At 48.9% G+C, this 22,561-nt stretch overlaps 1 protein-coding gene across 1 annotated transcript in view; it reads right to left on the bottom strand.

Annotated features, from left to right (window-relative positions):
• Positions 1-18,097, bottom strand: part of cct3 (chaperonin containing TCP1, subunit 3 (gamma)) — a 37,505-nt gene extending 19,408 nt beyond the window's left edge. Inside the window, exons 1-11 of the mRNA XM_069940404.1 lie at positions 17,990-18,097; positions 17,722-17,783; positions 16,218-16,268; positions 14,674-14,736; positions 12,506-12,602; positions 10,155-10,272; positions 8,701-8,887; positions 6,436-6,585; positions 4,366-4,498; positions 2,550-2,631; positions 532-712 (exon numbers count right to left, since the gene is read on the bottom strand). Coding sequence (XP_069796505.1) covers positions 532-712; positions 2,550-2,631; positions 4,366-4,498; positions 6,436-6,585; positions 8,701-8,887; positions 10,155-10,272; positions 12,506-12,602; positions 14,674-14,736; positions 16,218-16,268; positions 17,722-17,783; positions 17,990-18,017 — 1,152 coding nt within the window. The 5' untranslated portion in view covers positions 18,018-18,097. The remainder of the gene's footprint in view (positions 1-531; positions 713-2,549; positions 2,632-4,365; positions 4,499-6,435; positions 6,586-8,700; positions 8,888-10,154; positions 10,273-12,505; positions 12,603-14,673; positions 14,737-16,217; positions 16,269-17,721; positions 17,784-17,989) is intronic.
• Between the last annotated feature and the right edge of the window lie 4,464 nt (positions 18,098-22,561).

The raw sequence follows: 22,561 nt of genomic DNA, 5'->3' as shown, positions 1-22,561 counted from the left end.
GGGAGGGCACAGCAGCAAACAAAAAAGGGGGGGGGCCCTCTGTGAATGAAGTGGGAAGGGGGTGGAGAGCTGGAGGAAAGATGCTAGAACCCCAAGTCGATGTTAATGTCATCCAGTTGGAGAGCGCCCAGGTGGAATATTAGGTTTTGCTCCTCCAATTTACAGGTGACTTTGGTTTGGTGACACATGGACAGGTACCTCGGTGGGGTAGAGAATTGAAATGGTTGGCCACTGGGAGATTCCCGTCATTAATGTGGATAGAGCAAAGGTGCTCACCAACCTGGGTTTAAACACTTCAACCACCTAAGCTGACCTGCAGCTCCACATCAACAATCAGCGTGAAAATTTACCCTTTGGCCCAACTTGTCCACGCTGACCAAAATGTCTCATCCCAACTGCTAGGTTTGGTCCATATCCCTATTCTTGTACCCGACACAAACATTGCATTATGCGCCTCAACCACCTCTTCCGACAGAATCCATTCCACGTAGCCGCCACCCTCAATGCCTGCATTTTGGAATACGTGCTCACCGCCAGGATCTCTTTACTTGCTCCACGCAGCAGGATGGTGCAGGCTTTGGGATCTTTGCATTCAGTGATAAACGTAAAGTATTCATCACCTATCTTCTTGACCTCAAACAGGCCAGCGGCCGTGCCAACGTCGTTCTCGTGCAACTCATCTGTCCGGTTTGCAATACGAGCGCCGCATGCCCTGAATATGCAAACGAAGTGCGTTGGGGTGAAAAGCCCAAAAACTAGGCAGCAATTAAACGGGGAGCTTGATTACTCGTGGCTGAGGCAAATACAGTAAAAATCCCTAGTATCTGGAATTCAAGCAGCTGGTTTAAAAACAATGAAAATAAAAATTAAAATGAATAATAGGCTACCGGCCACACCATGAACGCATTTAAAATTGTAAAGGTAAATATTCTCTGAAGTAACACAAATATTCAGCTAGCAGAGTGCCTCGGTCAGGCTTTGCTCATAGCAGAAGTTTGAATGAAGCCCAGTATGGTTGATGCTGCTCGCCGTTGGGGTAACTTTCTTAGCGGGAGCCACCCCAGTCAGAGGCTTTATCTGTGTACTCGGGTGAAGTAGGATTAATTATCTATAAGGTTATTGTTTGTCTTTCGGGCGGCTCTGTGGGGGGGGGGGGGGGGGGAGGAACCTGCAGATGTAGCGACGTTTAAAATGTTTTCAAAGAATGCGACTGAAAATAAAGTAAAATGCTTCAAGGTTTATCTATTCAAGTAAAGTTTATTCAGTTTAAGTATAGCATTTTTTGTCTTTTAAGCGGTTTATTCTTAATGCACTTGTATTGGTTAGGCATTGTAAGAGTGAATCTCAAGCAACCAGAAAATACACTTATACGGCAGCTATCAATCGCCATAGGTGCTAGATACCAAAGGTTTTTAATGTAGATGGATTTATGGGAAGATCCATTAAACAAACAAAGAATAGAAAAAGGCGACAGGAAGTTTGTCAGGAGCACTACCTCGGCACTGGGCAGTTGTGGGTGAGGCAGGTTTCTGCAACTCATTTTCATTCCAGAACATTCCTCTCAATTTTGCTGCTTGGCTTCTTAAATTCTGACACCAATAAAGTTGGGTGGAAATCACAGAAGCTGGGTGATGCCCAGAACAATGCTTTTCACACTTCTATGGTGATGGAAATAGGCCTGATGGGCCAAGTCAAGCATGAGAGAGTCTGCAGACGCTGTGATTGTAGTAAGAACACAGAACTGCTGGAGAAACTTGGCCAGTCCTCGCAGCACCCACAGGAGGTAAAACTATATTACTGGCATTTTGGGCCAGAACCCTTACTCGAAGCATGGGAGAAAAAGCAGGTGCCTGAATAAAAGAAAATGGCAGGGAGGAGTACAGAACCACATACAAAAAGATGGGGGAGTGGGGGGGGGGAGACTAGGAGAAAGGAAAGGCAACAATTGATAGGATTTTGGTTCAGTCAATTCAGAACTGGGATAAAGGAGACAGAGGGAGATGGGAGTGGGGGAAAGAGAAAGGGTTAAAATAAACCAGAGAGGTTAATGTAAATATCATCCATTTGGTGGATGCCCAATGGAATACGAGGTGATGTTTCTCCAATTTACAGGTGGTCTCAGTCTGGTAGTACACAAGGCTATGTCAGCAAGGGAATGGGACGAGGAATTGAAATGGGCAGCCACTGGGAGAGCCTCACTATTGAGGCAGACAGAGCCGAAGCGATTTACCAGTCTGCAGCCAGTCTCTCCAACGAGAGCATTGGATGCAGATGAACCCTTCCAATTCACAAGTGTAGCTTCATTTGGAAGGCCATTTGGTGCCCTGAATGGTAGCGAGGAAGGAGGGGTGGGCAGAAGTTGAGCACCTTCTGTGCTCATGGGGGTAGATGCCAAGGGGGTGATTGGTGGAGAGGAGTGGACAGGGGAGTCACGGAGGGAACTGTCCCAGTGGAAGAAGGCATCTTGTGGTGGGATCACATGATGGAGGCTGGTAGATCCTTTCCCCCTAAGATTCAGCAAGCAAAAGCTGTAAATGTCCCCTCTGTACCTGGCAATCCGGTTGTTGTCACTCTTTCTGATACGACGGATAGCAGAAATATTTGCCTTCATAAGGTAATGCAGCGCAAGGTCTGAAAGACAAAGGTGGACCGGAATTGTAGGTATGCCCTGCTATACTTTGATTTCTCCGAAGTACAGCTAGCAATGGAGCCCAAAATTAAGTCTCTTCTTTGTGAGAGACTGGACTTAAGGATCAACTTCAGAGCCCAGTCTCATCACAATGTCTCTTTCAGACAAGCAGCCTTACTTGATGGGCCAGAATTCAGCACACATGGGTCACTTGCACTTGAAAAAGCTTCTTGCTTACTGTTAGGTCTGCTTTGTTCATGAATGAGTGAGACAAACACCAGACTGAGTCGAAATCAGGGTTCTTTGTTCTTTATTACCGGATTGTAACACTTGCGACTAACCATGTTAGTCGGAGAATGCATTCTGCCGTTATCAGCAAAATGGTGATTTTTTATACCCTTGGATACATGCTTAGAACATCATCATATCATTACTTGTCCAATGACTAAAACTGTTGCTATCCTTTCCCTGCTAGCTTCCTGCCTCTCAATCCATCAATGTCTCTCTTATCTTGTAAGTACAAGGATGCATTCACATCTTGTTACAGCCCTGTACAGGGTAACTCCTTACACATTCCCATCTCATGATGTTTTACCTTACATTACCGACACTCGCAGAGACACAACCACCGACAAAATGTAGATAATCGAAGATGATGGACAATGAAGATTTTGCTTCCCCAACACTTTTAGATGTATTTTTTTGAATTTTGGACTGCTAATCACAAATAATTTTTCCCATCACATTCCTTTTGAAAAGATCTAACCTATTTTTGTGATTTCTTGTCATATTTTAAATCTACTACTATAATGCCCACAAAGCAAACTGTTTTGGTCAGTCCAAGTGTGCCTGGGCATACACTCAGTGCAGGTACTAGGCAAGTGTTGTCTTAGGCCCGACCATGCTTAGATGCAGACTGGCTAATAAAAGCACCTCACATATACAGATGCTGTGCATTTCGTTGATAAAAACGTTCTTCAGGCAATAGGCACAGTGAATATACCATTTATTGTCTTCAGGAAGATTCAAAACAGCAGAACAGTCTCGTCAACGCCGCAACAGCTGCTATACATTCTGTTAAATTTGTTGGAAGTTTATGCTAAAGGCTCAAAGACGCAGCACGACTGCACTTATTCAGAAAGCCTATGAGCTGACAGACCCTGGGCTTTCACATTTGTGCAACACATACAGTCAACTTGAGAGCTTAGCTCAGAGGGACATTATGCAATTAAACCTACTAAGTTCAGTTATATTTAATGTTTCTCTAACTTCCTACATGATGCAGCAAATCTGAAACCATCTTTGTGTTCAGCTTGAAGTTGTCTATAATCCCCAAATTTTTTTTGGCAAGCAAACCTTTTGGGGGAGAAAAAATTGTCCTAGGTGATCAACATGACTCGATTGCAAAACCTTGTACAGTTGGACTATTTATAAACAGCCTGATCTAAACCCGTGTCACATGAAAAGGGAGTTGTGCTACAGTCAATACGTCTCCCAACACAACCTATCCCATCCTCAGCTACAACTTGCTAGTTCTTTACAAGCCAAGTGACGAACAAGGTCACATGTTGAAAAGTAGCCAAAATTGTCCACGGGTGGGCAGAAAGGTTCGGGTTTCCAGTGAGATGTTGGGCTAAGCAAATTGTTCTGAACAAGATGCTGGGATTGAATTCGGAATAGTCTCAGACTGCATGGCTTAACCTCCAAAGACAACCACTGCGTTATGTGCACAGTACCTGAGATGCCCTTCTCAGTGAAGAGGAGGTCAGGTTTCAGGCGGATGATATCCTCACAGATTTGCTGAATATAATTTTCCTCCAACTCCAGAATCCGAGTAAAATCCTCCTCGCGAGTGATCTCAATATCAGTCTGGAACAAAGAAGGACGTCGAGAGCAGAGCAAAATACACTCCAAGTAATATTCCCACGCAACCGGTCGGGCAAGGGGGGGGTAGGGGGAGGAGTAGTGTGAATAAATAACTGGTGGCTCACAACTGAACAATCTCAGCACCTGCCACATCCCCCTCATTTCCTCCAATCAGATATTGGTTTCCAAGTAATCCGACGAGAACACTCACACCTAATTGAGATTCCATGCTTACTTTCACATTTCAGACCTGAATGCCCTACTGCTGATTAGAGTCTGCGATCCCTACAGCCAGGTAAAACATCTCCCTGCATTCATCAATCTATGCAGCCATTACATTTTGGAACAAAGGTGCTCTCTCTCTTTCTACCAAACCATTGAACTATTGCAGGTTTCTAGAAGATCAGGTGGGAGCAGTTTGGGGGGGGGGGGGGGTGGAGAAGATACACACACACACACACACACACACACACACAGGGAGTAAGAGCTCACCATTATAGATGGTTGGAGAAACAAAAATGAGGTTCTAACATGATCAATAACGTAGCTCATTTACAGTTAAGACAACAGTTCCACATACAAGATGCAATTTTTGACTGTAATAGATGAAGGGAGGTCAGAATCGGATAGATCCCTGGTTAACTGTCAGGAGATAACTAATAACCTTCCCTAAGCACGAGCAGTGACTGCTTTTCCCAAAATTCCCACAGGGAGTTAAGACCTTAAGACAGGAGCAGAACTAGGCTATTCAGCCTATTAAGTATGCCCTGCCATTTAATCATGAGCTGATCCATTTTGACACAGCATTTTCACTGCAAGTTTTCTTCACGCTGTCCTGCACGAGGACTCCCATGTCCCTTTGCTTCTGGGTATTTTAACCACCACTACCTAGTTTTCTTCATGTCACACTTGGCAGTTTTGAGCGCCACACAACTGGTCCTCAGCGAATATTCAGCTGCCTTCATCTCACCAACTCCACTCAAACAGAAGCGTGGAGAGATGATACAGGGGTCTCTGAGTGTATCAGCTGTATAGTAACAAACATTACAGTCAGACCAGGTTAACCTCCAGTCAGATCACCTCGGAGTTAAGGGACAGGATTGATTCATCCTGAGAGAAGACACAGTGCTCCTCCACCAGGCTCTTCCGCCCAGTCTGACTGCTTCATACAGGAGCAGATGGCGGTTTATTTTAAAATCCTGCAACTGCAGGGTCAGGGCCCAAAATGGCAGCACCTGAGTTTGGCAGCAGCTTTGAGGGGTTGCAGAATCCAGTGAAGCAAGGGACCAGTAAACAAAGAGACCACCCCCCGTTTGGGAAGGAGAAGCAGAGGAGACGACCCCACGGGACGGTGACCACGGTAGCAGACCAGTGAGGGGGCTCTGTGGCTGATGAACATTCAGGCAGTGGGACAGTTGGTGACTCAAGACGAGGAACTCGTGCAGGCTGCGGATGACTGCAGCCAAATGAGGAACGCCAGGCCGCAGACTTGCTCGAGACTGGCTGAAGGGTGTACTAGGTATCGGAACTGGGATGCAAGAGGGTGCTGCAGGCTTCCCAATCGCGTCAGAGGTTTGGATCCAGAGCTCGGGTTGCCAGTGGCTTAGAGTGGTGGTTTGTGTGGCTGCAGGAGTGCTGGAGGGGAATCCACGGACACTCGTCGACTTCGGGCGGTGGGGAGGACTTTCTTTTATTGACTGCAAGAGGTGCCCAGAAATTGCTTCTGCTGATGAATGTCTGTCCTGTGGCAGAGAAAAGCAACTTTGGTGCAATATTACACCCATTTTATTTCGTGACAATAAAGCAATCTGATAAATTATCTACTATGTGGTCTATTTGCTCTCCTTTCATGTAGGCCTGGCTCCTGTTTAAATGATTGGCACAGTGACGTCAGCCCTCACACGCTCCCATAAACAAAAGGGCAAACACCACTGTTGTACCTGGCTCTCCCCTTTCTTGTACTCCAGCGAGCAATCCAGCAGCACGATGCGGGGGTTCTTGATGTGCCGGCGCATGCACGGGTGCGTGACGTCCTTGTTCAGCATCACCCCTCGCAACACACTCGAGTCGTGGATGAAGCCGCCAGGAATCTGTTGAAGGAAACACAGACCACCTGACATCCTAGCCAACCAATACCCCCTGGCGGCCCGGAGAATAACTGAGGAAACCAGGCCAGCTGGATATTCAGATTTTGAGATCTTCTACCATTCTACCACATGTGCGTAGGAGAATAAGAGGAGATCTCATAGAGGGATTCCGTATTTGGAAAGGTTTAGATAGGGTGGATGCGGGTGAGATTTTTCCCTTAGTGAGTAAAATGAGGACAAGGGGTCATAGTCTGAAAATTAGAGGTTATCCGTATAAAACAGAGATGAGGAAGAACTTCTTTAGCCAGAGGGTCGTGAATCTGTGGAACTCACTGCCGTATACAGCAGTGGAGGCCAGATCACTGGGAGTATTTAAAGAAGAAATAGACAAGTATCTCATTAGTGAGGGCATCAAGGAATATGGGGAAAAGGCCGAAAATTGGAACTAGTGTAGATTTAGGAAACAGACTCAATGGGCCGAGTGGCCTCCTTCTGTTCCTTTGTCTTGTGATCTCTGCTGATCAAGTAAACATAACAGCAAGATGTCAGCAGCTGAACCATACAGACAGGTAGTTTATATTATGACACCTGCTGAGTTAGAACCTAGAACACTACAACACAGTTCATACCCTTCGGCCTTGATACTGTGCTGACCTACATATTCCTCAAAAAGTACTAAATCCTTCCTACCTCAACTATCTACTTTTCTCTCATCCATGCCGAAGAGTCTCTTTAAATGCCCCCATTGTTTCAGCCTCCACCACCAGCCCTGGCAAGGCATTCCAGGCTCCCACAACTCTGTGTAGAAAGTTTATCCCTAAACTTCCCTCCCTTCACTTTGTACAGGTGTCTCCTGGCTGTCCACTCTCTCTATGCCTCTCAATTTTGTAAACCTCCATCAAGTCTCCTCTCATCCTCTTTCACTCCAAAGAGAAAAGTCCTAGACCTGCTAATCTTGTCCAATCACTCCTCTTCACCCTCTCCATAGCTTCCACGTCCTTCCTGTAATAACCAGAAACAAACAATGCTCTGAGGGAGGTCTCAACAGAGATTTGTAGAGTTGCAACATGACCTCTCAATTCTTGAACTCAATCCCCCTATTAATAAGGCCCAACATCCCATAGGCCTTCTTAACTATCCTATCAACCTACATGCCCACCTTGAGGGATGTATGGATTTGGACCCCAAACTCCCCTGTTAAGTATCTGACCATTAACCCTGTATTCAGCCTTCTGGTTTGACCTTCCAAAGTGCATCTCCTCATACTTCTCTGGATTGAACTCCATCTGTTAGTTGATGTGAAATAGGGTTATCCTCACCAGTGCAGGATAAGGGAGAAAGTTCAGCCAAGGAATGTATTGGGCCTCACTCACCAGTGTACAGGGCAACACATTTCCCCCAACACCAATACCCATCGTGTGTTTACACAACCCATAACCAGAAAGAGGAATTGGAACCCACCAGTTCCAGAGGCCCAGCCAGTGTAGAGACTCAGGTTTGAATCTGGCATCATCTGTAATGTGTTTGTACATCTATATGGGTTCCCTCTGGGTGCTCTAGCTTCTTCCCACCCTTCCAAATGTAGAGGGGGGTTATAGGTTAATTAGGGTGGCACGAATTCATGAGCTGGAAGGACTTGTTACCGTGCTGCATGACTGTATTTAAATTAAATTTGTCAGGCTGTAGGACGATCAACCCTTCAAGACTGGAGCAAAGGAACTGCTCACACTAACCAACTGAAACTCTCATATGTACAAAACAACATTTATATATATTTATATATATGTAGAGAATACTTGTCCTGCATATGTATTGTGTGTTAATATCTGGTTGTGTGTCTGCATGCTTTGCACTGAGGACCAGAGAATGCTGTTTCATCATCTTCGTCAAGTTTATTGTACATACGAGTACAGTAGAACCTCATTGTTGTGTTAGAAGGATATGGGCAGGCAAATAGGACAAATTCAAAGGGTAACTTGTCAGCACAGGCAAGCTAGGCTAAAGGACATGTGGCCATATTGCTCAGCTCTTTTGTATGGCTGTACATCAAGTAGGCATTAAAGGTGTGAGGCATAGCAAATCCAAAGCACCCGGAAACAGAGTTACATTGTCCCTCACCTTCTCCACTTTGGCATACTTCTGAATGTCAATCTCCTTTCGTCCATTTTCCTCCCACTCCACAGTCTTCACTGCGTCAAGCGCGATGCTACAGGCTAGGTCAAGCTGCAAGTTGGTCACCTTGGTGTTGATAGCACTACTGATGATTTTCAGCATCTGCTCACGGTTAGTGATGTCAACTGGAGTGCTGAGAAGAGCAAATGATCAGTATCATTGTCGGCCACTGATTTTACAGCAATTGCTGAATGCCACAGAAATGCAAGGACCCCAATCTCCGTGGAAGTGCAGTCAAACAGTAAGGAACACAAAAACTACGCGTGGAGCAGTGCAGTCAATGCTAATACAGCGTCAGCAACCTGCGCGCTCTCCTCGCGAACTGCACAGGTTTTCGCTTCACCCTACCCTCCAAAATGTATGGGGTTCTCAATTTATTGGCCAGTTCGGATCTCAATGGGCAGAATTGGCTTCTACCATATTGTAAATAAAATTTAAAAGTGTGTGAGTCAAAGACAATTAGAGTTCCTCAATTCAGAGGAAACATTCTGGAATAACCTCGCTGTAGGGGCTGAAGCCCGAAACTTTGGTTAGGTACCTTTACCTTTGTGATCGAATGCATACTGGTTCACCTGCTGAATTTCTCCACCACATTTTTACTCTGGAATAAGGCACTGAATCCAGCTCTGAGACCTGAATCTACAGTAGAGGATCATAGAAGGGGGCTCTGGCCAAGATCATAAAAGCAAGTTTAGACATTTGTCATACAGTTTAACTACAGCACAGTAGAAGCCGATTCTAGCCATTTAAACTTGTGCCACCCAAATCAACTTTCAGCTCCATGTTTTGAAGGGTGAGAAGAAACCAGAACACTCAGGGAAAACCCGTGCAGGCACAAGGACAGTGCCAGATTCAAACCCGGGTTCCTGGTGCTGGGATAGCGCCGAGCTAACCATGCCATTTACAAGATTTCAAGAAAAATCAATCATACTTTCCCATACTTAACCAGACTTCAAAAAACAATTAATTATCTGTCATTTAATAGAGGTCTACAAGATTGTGAAAGGTATAGATAAGGCAACGGCTTTTTCCAGGGGCAGGAGTAGCAAAGAGCATCTGTACAAAGTGAAAGGCGGAAAGTTTAGGGGGAACATCAGGAGCAAGTTGTATTTATTTATTTATACATACAGAGAATTCTGGGTGCTTTGGAATGCTTTGTCAGGGATAGTGGTGGAGGCTGAAACATTGGGGGCATTTAAAAGAGTCTTAGGCAGGCACGTGGATGAAAGCAAAATAGAGGGTTACGAGGTAGGAAGGGTTTGATTTTTTTGGAGGCTGTCACAACATTGAGGGCTGAAAGGCCTGTAATGTAGTGTTCTATATTATCTGTAAAGTCCTTTGTGAAAGGCTCCACCCAAATACAAATTGTAAGTAGCTGAAATACAAAAGGCAATTGGTACCTGATTTCCTCGAGCGTAGTAATCATGTCATCAAGTGCCTGGTGGTAAGCACCAATGATCACAGAGGGATGCATCTGCTGGTCGAGGTACTGCTCTGCTACCGACAACATCTCTCCAGCTGAAATAAATCATTCGGTGAAGTTACTCAAACAGGAACACAAGCTCATCCCTCTGAACTGCGTGGGAGCAAGAACTTCACATTCCTGGGTCCCAAGTCTCCGTAGATCTCTCTCAGGGCCTCCATGTCGAGGCAATCACAGAAAAGGCTCACCAGCGGCTATACTTTGTGAAGAGTTCAAGTCGATTTGGTTCATCAGCAAAGACTCTTGCAAACTTCTACAGGTCGACTGGGGAGAGCATTCTGACTGGTTGCATCACTATCTGGCATGCAGGTGCCAATGTGCAGGAGGGTAAAAGACTAGAGAGAGTTGTGAACTTGGCCACTCCATTGAGGACATCATTGCGTTTTTATTTTTAATGCCCACTATTCCTGATCCTTGCTAATGCATCGAATAGCCCCCCCGCGCAGCTTTTACCTAGCCCCCCCGCGCAGCTTTTACCTAGCCCCCCCGCGCAGCTTTTACCTAGCCCCCCCGCGCAGCTTTTACCTAGCCCCCCCGCGCAGCTTTTACCTAGCCCCCCCGCGCAGCTTTTACCTAGCCCCCCCGCGCAGCTTTTACCTAGCCCCCCCGCGCAGCTTTTACCTAGCCCCCCCGCGCAGCTTTTACCTAGCCCCCCCGCGCAGCTTTTACCTAGCCCCCCCGCGCAGCTTTTACCTAGCCCCCCCGCGCAGCTTTTACCTAGCCCCCCCGCGCAGCTTTTACCTAGCCCCCCCGCGCAGCTTTTACCTAGCCCCCCCGCGCAGCTTTTACCTAGCCCCCCCGCGCAGCTTTTACCTAGCCCCCCCGCGCAGCTTTTACCTAGCCCCCCCGCGCAGCTTTTACCTAGCCCCCCCGCGCAGCTTTTACCTAGCCCCCCCGCGCAGCTTTTACCTAGCCCCCCCGCGCAGCTTTTACCTAGCCCCCCCGCGCAGCTTTTACCTAGCCCCCCCGCGCAGCTTTTACCTAGCCCCCCGCGCAGCTTTTACCTAGCCCCCCCGCGCAGCTTTTACCTAGCCCCCCCGCGCAGCTTTTACCTAGCCCCCCCGCGCAGCTTTTACCTAGCCCCCCCGCGCAGCTTTTACCTAGCCCCCCGCGCAGCTTTTACCTAGCCCCCCCGCGCAGCTTTTACCTAGCCCCCCCGCGCAGCTTTTACCTAGCCCCCCCGCGCAGCTTTTACCTAGCCCCCCCGCGCAGCTTTTACCTAGCCCCCCCGCGCAGCTTTTACCTAGCCCCCCCGCGCAGCTTTTACCTAGCCCCCCCGCGCAGCTTTTACCTAGCCCCCCCGCGCAGCTTTTACCTAGCCCCCCCGCGCAGCTTTTACCTAGCCCCCCCGCGCAGCTTTTACCTAGCCCCCCCGCGCAGCTTTTACCTAGCCCCCCCGCGCAGCTTTTACCTAGCACCCCCGCGCAGCTTTTACCTAGCCCCCCCGCGCAGCTTTTACCTAGCCCCCCGCGCAGCTTTTACCTAGCCCCCCCGCGCAGCTTTTACCTAGCCCCCCCGCGCAGCTTTTACCTAGCCCCCGCGCAGCTTTTACCTAGCCCCCCCGCGCAGCTTTTACCTAGCCCCCCCGCGCAGCTTTTACCTAGCCCCCCCGCGCAGCTTTTACCTAGCCCCCCCGCGCAGCTTTTACCTAGCCCCCCCGCGCAGCTTTTACCTAGCCCCCCCGCGCAGCTTTTACCTAGCCCCCCGCGCAGCTTTTACCTAGCCCCCCGCGCAGCTTTTACCTAGCCACCCCGCGCAGCTTTTACCTAGCCCCCCCGCGCAGCTTTTACCTAGCCCCCCCGCGCAGCTTTTACCTAGCCCCCCCGCGCAGCTTTTACCTAGCCCCCCCGTGCAGCTTTTACCTAGCCCCCCCGCGCAGCTTTTACCTAGCCCCCCTGCGCAGCTTTTACCTAGCCCCCCCGCGCAGCTTTTACCTAGCCCCCCCGCGCAGCTTTTACCTAGCCCCCCCCCAGGCCCGTCTTTTACATAGCCCCCCCCCCCCAGGCCCGGCTTTTACCTAGCCCCCCCCCCCCCAGGCCCGGCTTTTACCTAGCCCCCCCCCCCCGGCCCGGCTTTTACCTAACCCACCCTCCCAGGCCCGGCTTTTACCTAGCCCCCCCCCAGGCCCGGCTTTTACCTAGCCGCCCCCCCCCCAGGCCCGGCTTTTACCTACCCCCTTGCATAAGCACAATGAACATAGAATTTCCATTTCGCCCAAAAGCCAAATTTACTACAATTAACGGCAGAAAACCAAAGCCTTTTGCTTACTGAGGATAATGACAGAGGTGGTCCCATCGCCAACTTCTTCGTCCTGGGTACGACTGATCTCAATCATAGATTTAGCTGCCGGGTGCTGCACCTGGATCTGGGAGAGTAAAGAGGATCAGTCAGCCAAACCAACTTGCAGAGGAAGAGTCTGGGAATCAAGACTTCAGGTTTATTGTCAGAGTACATACATGACATCACATTCAACCCGAAGATCGTTCTTCCTGCGAATGAGGCAGAATTACCGCTTATTGCTGGTGCAAAAACCGTATTCAACGTACACACAGAAACAAATAAATAATGTAAGCAAATTGACTGGTTAGCATAGCAATTAGCGCACAGCTGGTACAGTGCCAGTGATCAGACCAGGGTTCGAATCCCGTGCCATGTGAAGACTTTGCATCTTCTCCCCATGTTTGTGTGGGTTTCCACCGGGTGCTCCGGTTTTCTCCCATCATTCAAAACATAGTGGGTGGGGGGCACTGTTGGTCAATGGGCAGTGTGGGCCTGTATGTCTAAATACAGAGGGGGCGGAAAAAAATCTATAAATTGTAAGAGTCTTTAAATGAGTCCCTGATTGAGTCAGTCGTTGAGGAGTCTGATGGTGGAGGGGGAGCTGTTGTTTTGGAACCTGGTGGTGCGAGCCTTGTGGCACCAATACACTTTTCCTAATGGTAACAGCCAGAACAGAGCATGTGCTGAGTGGTATGGATTTTCGCTGATTGCTGCTGCTTTCCAACGCCAGTGTTCACTGTAGATCTTCTCAATGGTAGGTATGGTTTTGCCAGTGATGTCCTGGGCCACGTCCACTAGCTTTTGCAGGGCTTTCCGTTCAGTGGTATTGGTGTCCCCACAGCAGCCAAATAAAGTCATAAGTAACAAACCAGGAGGAATGCTGGATTCCAGTCCCCTAACCTGCAATGACTGACTGGAGCTCTGGGATGGGATTTATTTTGGGAAACTGGCCCCAGTCAGCTGCAGAGTTGCTGCTGAGACACTGGTAAACTGAACTGCAAATGTGGATGGGAAACCCCCATGCATCCCACGGAGTGGCTGGAATATCAGTCAACTCCTGGGCACAAGTCCAAGTTGCACAGTGGCTGCCGGGGAATTTAAGTTCGTGGAAGTGGGGCAGCATGGGTTAGCACAACAGTGTCTGTAACCAGGGATAAAATCCAGTGCTGTCTGTAATGAGTTTGAATGCTTTCCCTGTATCCGTTTCCTGCAACCCTCTAAAAACATATGGGGGTTGTAGATCAAAGCGTGGATGAGTAGAAGATTTGGAAGGGAGTGACGGAAACATCATTTGGAGTATTGTAAGCAGTCTCGTTTCAGAAAGGATGTGCTGACTGAGGAGGTTCACTAGGCAGGTTCCAGGAATGAAAGGGTTATCATATGAGGACCGGTTGCAGCTCTTGGCCTGTACTCATTGGAATTTAGGAGGTGGGGGGGGGGGGGAGGGAAATCTCATTGAAATTATGAATGTTGAAAGGCGTGGATGGAGTAGACTTACACAGATTATTTCCCATAGTGGGAGAGTCTAGGAGAGGAGGATTGAGGAACATAGATGCAGAGGTATTTCTTCGCAGAGGATGGTAAATCTGTGGAATTTGTGGCTATACGTGGTTGCAGACACCAGGTCATTGGGTGTATTTAAGGCAGAGATTGATAGGCTCTAGATTGGCCAGGGCATCAAAGGTTACATGGGAGAAGGCAAGTCAATGGGGCTAAAGAGGGAAGGTAGATCAGCTCATGATTAAACAGTGGGGCAGACTCAATGGGCCAAATTCCTTGCTCTAACACTAAGTGATGTTCCAAGTCAATTGATCAACTGCAGTGAGGCCACAGCCACTTGGTCTTCAGGGTGCACAACTGACAATAGAAGTGCCATTAGAGGGCGGTCCAGTGAGCGTAGCAGTTAGCTCAATGCTGTTACAGCACCCACGATGCGGGTTCGAATCTGGTGGTCTGTAAGGAATTTGTACCTTCTCCCGTGTCTGTGTGTTTCTTCCGGGTGCTCCTGATTCCCCCCACCCCCTTCAAAATATACTGAGGTTGTAGGTTAATTGGCCACCAGAGGCGTGTGGGCCTGCCACTGTGCTGTCTGTCTCAATTTAAAGAAGGTGGAAGCAGCAGAGACAGGAAAATTCAGACAGGCAGGTGGCACCTACCTCTCGTAGAATAGCGTTGCCATCATTTGTCATGACAATGCCGCCCATAGGATCCAGCAACATCTGGGGACAAAGACATCACTTCAGATTAACTTCAATAAGCTATCAGCCCTTCCAGCGTGTCAACACACGAGCAGACGGATATAGTACAGGCACATCCTTTATCCGGAACCCTTGGGGGGACAGTGTGTTCCGAATTTTTCCAGATTTCAGAACAAAAGCCAGCTGCCCCAAATTTAAGCCCACCCAAATTGTGCTACCGTCTTTCTCTCTCCTCCCACCACCCCCCCCCCCACCCCGGCCACCTGAGTCACGCTGCCGTCTCTCTCTCTCCTCCCACCAACCACCCGAGTTACGCTGCCATCTCTCTTCCCCACCCCCTGCCCAAGTTGTGCTGTTTAGATGTCCGGATAAAGGATTGTGTACCTGTAACAGAAGGGCCCCTCACAGTTGTTCCACACAGGATAGAGGAGGGAGCCCTGGCCTGGGGTCAGAAGTTAGAGTTTACAAGAATGCCGAGGAGGATTTCTGCAGGCAATATTGGCTCTGTATAGAACAGTACGATACAGAAAGCCACCGAGTCCACCTGTCTGTGTGCTGTGTCTAGTAGTGGCATTTCTGTAGGCAATATTGGCTCTCTATAGAAAAGTACGATACAGAAAGCCACCGAGTCCACCTGTCTGTGCGCTGTGTCTAGTAGTGGCATTTCTGTAGGCAATATTGGCTCTCTATAGAAAAGTACGATACAGAAAGCCACCGAGTCCACCTGTCTGTGTGCTGTGTCTTGTAGTGGCATTTCTGTAGCCAATATTGGCTCTGTATAGAACAGTACGATACAGAAAGCCACCAAGTCCACCTGTCTGTGCGTGCGCTGTGTCTAGCAGTGGCATTTTCAGCATTGTTCCAATTCAGCAATATAGTACAGGCTACAATATAGTACAGGCTGTCAATGTCGTGCCAATCCATGTAAAAATACTAAACCCTCCATACCCTGTAATCCTCTCATTTTCTTCTATGTCCCTAATGTTTCAGCCTCCACCACCCACCATCCCTGGCAATGCATTCCAGGCACCTTCTGTTTGAAAAAAACTTACCTGATGTCTCCCCTAAACTTTCCTCCCTTCCTTTAGTACAGATGTCCTCCGGGGTTTGCCACTCCCACCCTGGGAAAAAAGTTCTGGCCGTCCACTTTATCCATGCCTCTCAGAATCTCGCAGACCTCCATTAAGTCTCATCTCGTCCTTTTTCATTCCAAAGAGAAAAGTTCCAGCTCTACTGACCTTGACGCATAAGACTCATTTTCCAATCTTAGTAATCTCCTCTGCCCCCTCTCCATAGCTTCCACATTCTTCCCTATAATAAGGTGATCATCAAAGCAGCATGTTCCCTTATCAGCGAAGAACAGATGTGTTCAGTTCAATCCCTGTTTATTCCACTAACTTCTCTCCTAGGTAAAGACCAACATCTAGTCCGGCACATGGTTTAAAAGGGTGCACCCTGAAGTTGAGAACAATATTCACATGCAAAGCCAGTTCATGCTGTACCTTCATCATAGCTCTTGGTCCCAGACATGTTCGAATAACATCTGCGATCGTCTGATAAAATATAAAGGATGCAATGACACACAATACAAATGAGCACAGATCCAGTAACCTATTCATTAGCTCCATCTACACCTCCAGACATCATACCCATTACGAGCCTCTCTCATTCCTCACAGAAAAAAATGGTGATCTGCCACAGCTGCTGGAAATGGCAACACCGCACTCCTGCACTGGGTTCATTTACTAGTCGAACTACCGACGGCTCAGTACAGGTTTAAACAGACTGCTAAAGGTGCCGACATTGTTTAATTTTAAAATCCTGTGACCACGGGGTCTTGGCCCAAGATAGCGCTCCCCATTGAGGAGGGTTTGCAGACTGCAGGGAAGCTAAGGACCAGAAAACTGAAAGACCATGGCCAGTTTGAAGAAGAGATGAACCCATGCAATGGTGGCCACACCAGCAGAACTGAGAGGGGCTTTGCGGCTGAAGAATACGCAGGCGACCTGTTGGTGATCAAGGGGAGGAGCCCAACCAGGCTGAGGCCAGCTAGAGACTGGTTGAAGAGGCATCAGGTGTTGGAACCAGGATGCAAGAGGGTGCTGAAGGCTTCCTGATCATGCCAGAGGTTTGGATCTGGGGCTCAGGTTGCCGATGGTTTGGACTGAAGTCCGTGAGGCTGCGGGGGCGCTGGAGGCGAATCCATGGACACTGATTCTGTGGGACTCTTTTCTGCTTCCCTTTCTGACAATAAGTGGTGCCGGGCAATTTCTGCTGATGGCGAATCTTTGTTTGCTTACAGCAGACCAAGTTCAATTTCTTGTAAAATTACACTCATTCTGTTGAATGACAATGAAGGAATTTCATTGTCCTCCCTCCCTCCCCCAGCCCTCCCTTCTTCCCCCCCCAGCCCTCCCTTCTTCCCCCCCCCAGCCCTCCCTTCTTCCCCCCCCCAGCCCTCCCTTCTTCCCCCCCCCAGCCCTCCCTTCTTCCCCCCCCAGCCCTCCCTTCTTCCCCCCCCAGCCCTCCCTTCTTCCCCCCCCCAGCCCTCCCTTCTTCCCCCCCCAGCCCTCCCTTCTTCCCCCCCCCAGCCCTCCCTTCTTCCCCCCCCCAGCCCTCCCTTCTTCCCCCCCCAGCCCTCCCTTCTTCCCCCCCCCAGCCCTCCCTTCTTCCCCCCCAGCCCTCCCTTCTTCCCCCCCCCAGCCCTCCCTTCTTCCCCCCCCAGCCCTCCCTTCTTCCCCCCCCCAGCCCTCCCTTCTTCCCCCCCCAGCCCTCCCTTCTTCCCCCCCCCAGCCCTCCCTTCTTCCCCCCCCCCAGCCCTCCCTTCTTCCCCCCCCAGCCCTCCCTTCTTCCCCCCCCCAGCCCTCCCTTCTTCCCCCCCCCCAGCCCTCCATCCCTTTTCTCTCCTCCCCCACCTGAGCTCTCCACCCACCCCCCCGGAGCCCTCTCACCCCCCCCACCACCTGGAGCCCTCTTCCCCCCCCCCCCCCACCTGGAGCCCCTCACCTTGGCAGCACTGATGTTCCCCTGCTGCACCTTGCGGCCCGACTCCCGCTTCACGTTCTGACCTGGGGAGGAGAGAGCGGGATCAGACACCACGGGTTAGGCCGCAGGCCCTCGGGGTGACGCCGGGCCTCTTTCTTTCTTTCTTCCTTCCCTCCCTCCCTCCCTCCCTCCCTCCCTCCCTCCCTCCCTCCCTCCCTCCCTCCCTCCCTCCCTCCCTGGCGCTCCGGCAGCGCCGGGCCTGGGCCTCCCCTCACGCCCCGATACTCACTCAGCACCACCACCTGCCTGCCGAACATGGTGCCGGCGCCGCTGACTCGAACCTTCTCCGCTGCCGCCGCCAACAACCTCCCGCCTCGCCCGCACCTGACTGACACCCGCACTCCCCCAATCCCCGCCAGCTTCCGCTTGCATGACGCCAATCAGTTCCGCAGGCTGCGCCGGTCTCCAGAGCGCCTGGCCATTCAGAAGGCGGAACCCGCCCTTCGCTTGAGCCGCAGCGGCCTCGTGCGATCAGGACGAGGTGCATTCTGGGGAACAGAATAAAATCCGCCTGCAGATGCTGAAAACCTGAAATAAAACCAGAAATGTCTTAAGATGCTCTTGTAAAGTTAGATGAATATTGGTGTAGGTGCCACAATAGGTTCAGGAACAGCTTGCTACTCCTCCACCATCAGAATCCTCAACAACAAACTCATGGACTCTTAATATCTTTATTGATTTTTCTCTCTCTGTATTGCATAGTCAGTTTGTTTGCTTTTCTTTATTTATTTACATGTGTACATTGAGTTCAGTGTGTTTTTTTGCACTGGCAATAACTGGTAAATTTCTACAGATGTGTGGTGGAGTTACGGAGTTACTGTTACAGAGTCCAGAGGACCCCAAAAACCAGCAGGAATGGATATGCACCACAACACAGAGTTACTTAAACAAAAGTAGTTTTTAATTATATTTGAACAAGAAAACAGAATTAAACTTTAACTTCTTACTTAACCTACCTAAACTACTTAATCCCCCCTCTAATACTAAGCGCAGGTATGTGAGATGTATATTTAAGATTAGAAAAGTTCTTTGGATCACAGTCCAATCTCACTGGTTGCAGGTAATTCTTGTACTGTGGACAGAAGTTAGCATTAACAAAGTTCACCAGGCTTTGGTGCTTAACTGGCAAATGGTTACCACTCAGGAGGGTTCTTGCTAGTTATCAGAAAGAGATTCCTTTTCCAGGACATCTGCAACTGATTCCTTCTCAATCAGTCTTGCTGACGAAACTTACCCCCTTCAGGGTTCTCCAGATGATCCTCTTTCTTTCGGATCACCTCAGACAGCTAGTCTACTCCTTTGACCAGACAGACTTCCAAAGGTTGCCAGCTTTGTCCTTCTGGAACTGATTTCTGTGTCTCTCCTCTCTATTTCACTCCCTCCCTCTCTGAGAGTCTGCCTGCAAAGATCACATACTCTCCCAAGCAAGCTGTATTCTGCAACTTTGATGTTCTTTCTGCAAAAAGCACTCTGCAAAAGTCCTGTGTTTTGAAATGTGTGTGTGCAAGCTGCTCTATCAATTCCTCCCAAGCCACTTCAAAATACTCTGTCACTGTACTGACCAGCTGCATCATGGACACCAATACCTCTGAGCAGAAAGCCTTGCAAAAGGTCATGGACACAGCCGAGGCAAACCCTCCCCATCATTGAGAACATCAACAGGGAACACTGCAATCAGAGAGCAGCAGCAATCATCAAGGACCCACACCCACCGAGCATGCACTCTATTCTGGTAGAGGTATGCCACAAGACTCGCACCACCAGGTTCAGCCACAGCTGCTACCCCTCCACCATCGGACCCTTCAACAACACTCATTTAAGGACCCTTGCATTTTCACTTTATTGATTCTTTTCATTTCTTTATTTGTATGTCGAGTACAGTTTTTTTTGCACTGCCAATAAGAGGTAATTCTGCTTCGCCCGCAGGAAAAAGAATATCAGACCTGTGGAGTGCAGGAAGTGAAGACACAGCGCTCCCGTGGAGTCCAACCACCCAGTCCGACTGTCATCAGCTCCGCTGATAGTTTTATTTTAAAAAAAACTAAATTCTGCAACCATGGATTCTGTGTCCGAGATGTCGGGGCCTATAATCAACAGCAAGCCATGAGGGGTTTGCAAAGGGGTTCCCGAAATCTGGGAGAACAACCTATTTTTGAGAAGCAGAGGAGATGACACTTGGGACCAGTGAGGGGTTCTGGGGTTGAGCCGACAGGCGGTGGGCTGCTGGACACTCGGGGTGAGGAACCTGCGCAGGCGGCGGGCTGCCAGAGACTGCAGTCGAGGGATTCACACCAGGCTACAGATTGTCTCGAGACCGGCTGAGGGAGTGCCAGCAGAGGTGCAGTGCTGCCGCACCTCAAGGGGCTGCTCTGGCACCTCCTTCTCGCCGTCCTTGGTGAGCTCCGGCACCTCAAAAAAATTAGCATAGCACCCATGGGTGCCAGAACTGGGATGTGAGATGGTGGCTAGGGTGCTAAAGGCTTCCTTTTTTAATTTTTTTAAAAATTTATTGCACCATGAATCATATCAATAACAATATTTACAAATGTTCGTCAATAATATATACACAGTGATGTTTCCATTTTTATTCTCCCCTCTTCATCCCCCCCCCACCCCCTTCAAAAACCAATAAATAATAAAACACATAAAACAAAGAAATAACAAAAATCAAAGAAGTCGTACCGTCCACTTTCACATTTTTAAATCTTATCGTGTTCATAATCATGTCATTTTAAAAGATGGAGGTTTGAAGCCGGCATTTTCTAACATATTTTATGTATGATTCCCAAATTTGTTCAAATAATGTATATTTGTCTTCAGATTGTATGTATTTTTTTCTAATGGAATACACTTGTTCATTTCTTTCCAAGTTGTCATAATACACTTTTTTGCTACTGCTAGTGTTATCATAATAAATCTTTTTTGAGCTCTGTCTAATTTTACTCCTAATTATTTGTCTCTTATATTACTTAACATAAACATTTCAGGATATTTTGGTATATTACTTTTTTGTGATTTTGTTTAATATTAGGTTTAAATCTTCCCAGAAAGTTTTCACTTTTGAACATGTCCAAATTACATGTAATGTTCCCGTCTCTCATTTACAAAGCTGAAGGCTTCCTGATCATGTCGGAGGTTCAGATCTGGAGCGTGAGTCGCTGGTGTATTGGACTGGACTCCATGTGGCTACAAGAGCACTGGAGACGAATCCACAGACACTCGGTGACTCTGGGGAGGGGACTCTCTTTTGTTTCTTTTTGCCTTAGCAGTCGAAAGCAAATTTAATGTAATATTGCAATAAAGGAATCTTGATGTCTGTATGTGTTATGTCTGGTTTTGTGCAGTGGCAGATTAACCATTAGGCTGAAGCCTAGGGGCCTGGAAGGGAAGGGGGCCCATCACAACCACTGGTACACTTGTCAATATGGGCTTGCGTTAGCCCTGGGTCCACCCGCCAATCAAGGCTCACGGAAGTGCTGCCTTCACCTGGCAATCAGCACCGGGGTCTGTGACAGAGTATATGTTTTTGGGAAATAAATTGGAAAAGGTTTATTTGAGAAGGTCACACATAAACACTTTAAAACAGATCTTATTTAAAGTACAGGTACACAATCTTTTATCCAGAACCCTTGGGGGACAGTGTGTTCCAAATTACGGATTTGTCCGAATTTCAGAAAGCCAGATTTGTCCACCTGAATTGTGCTGCCATATCTAACCCCACCCCCTTCCCAGTCGCGCTGCTGTCTTCCCCCCTCCGCGCCCGACTTGCACTGCCGGTCTCCCCCCTCGCCCGCCCGACTCGTGCTACCATTCTCACCCCTCTTCCCCACCCGACTTGTGCTGCCGTTCTCCCCCCCTCACCCGCCTGACTTGTGCTGCCAGTCATCACCCGCCAGCCCGACTCGTGCTGCTGGTCTCTCCCACTCGTCCACTCGTGCTGCTGGTCTCTTGCATGCCCAACTCGCGCTGCCGGTCTCTCCCACTCACCCGCCCAACTCATGCTGCCGGTCTTCGCCCACCCGCCTGACTTGTGCTGCTGGTTTCTCCCCCTCGCCTGCCCAACTCGTGCTGCTGTTCTTTTGCACACCTGTCTTGCACTGCCAGTCTCTCGCCCCTCCCCGACTCGCGCTGCTGTCTCTCTCCCCACTTGTTGGATTTTGGAGCTTTCCGGATTTTAGATGTCCAGATAAAGGATAGTGTACCTGTATTGGAGCTCTGCTAATGCTGGACATATTGGGTTCTCACTGAGAGAGAGAGAGAGAGAGAGAGAGAGAGACAGAGAGAGAGAGACAGAGACAGAGACAGAGACTACTTCTACAGTGTTAAGCCAGCAAGAGCAGCTGGGACTGAAACAGGACAAGCTGGCAAGCTTTTGGAAGAGAGCCTGGTTGAAGCCCTTGTGGTTCATGCAAGAGGAGAGGACTGGATGTCTAATGTTTCACTTGGAATAAGGGAAACAAAAAGGAACTCTGTGGTGACTTGAAAGAAAGAGGTGATCATCTGGAGAACCCTGATGGGGCAAGTTTCGTCGGCAAGACACTGAGGTGACTGATGGAAGTACATCAGTTGAGGATGTCCTAGAACAACAAATCTCTCTCTGAAAACTGACAAGAACCTTCCTGAGAGGTAACCATTTACCTTTCAACCACCAAAGGCTGGCAAACTTCATAGATGTCAAATTTTGTGCACAGTGTAAGAATTGCTTGCAACTGGCGAACTTGGAGGAGTGAGAAGTGAGATTGTACTGTGAACCAAAGAACTTTTCTGAACTTATACAGACACACATTACACGCACATGTGG

This window comes from Narcine bancroftii, chromosome 5, assembly GCF_036971445.1.
Source record: "Narcine bancroftii isolate sNarBan1 chromosome 5, sNarBan1.hap1, whole genome shotgun sequence".
Classification (NCBI taxonomy): domain Eukaryota; kingdom Metazoa; phylum Chordata; class Chondrichthyes; order Torpediniformes; family Narcinidae; genus Narcine; species Narcine bancroftii.
This window is presented reverse-complemented; position numbering and strand designations above follow the sequence as displayed.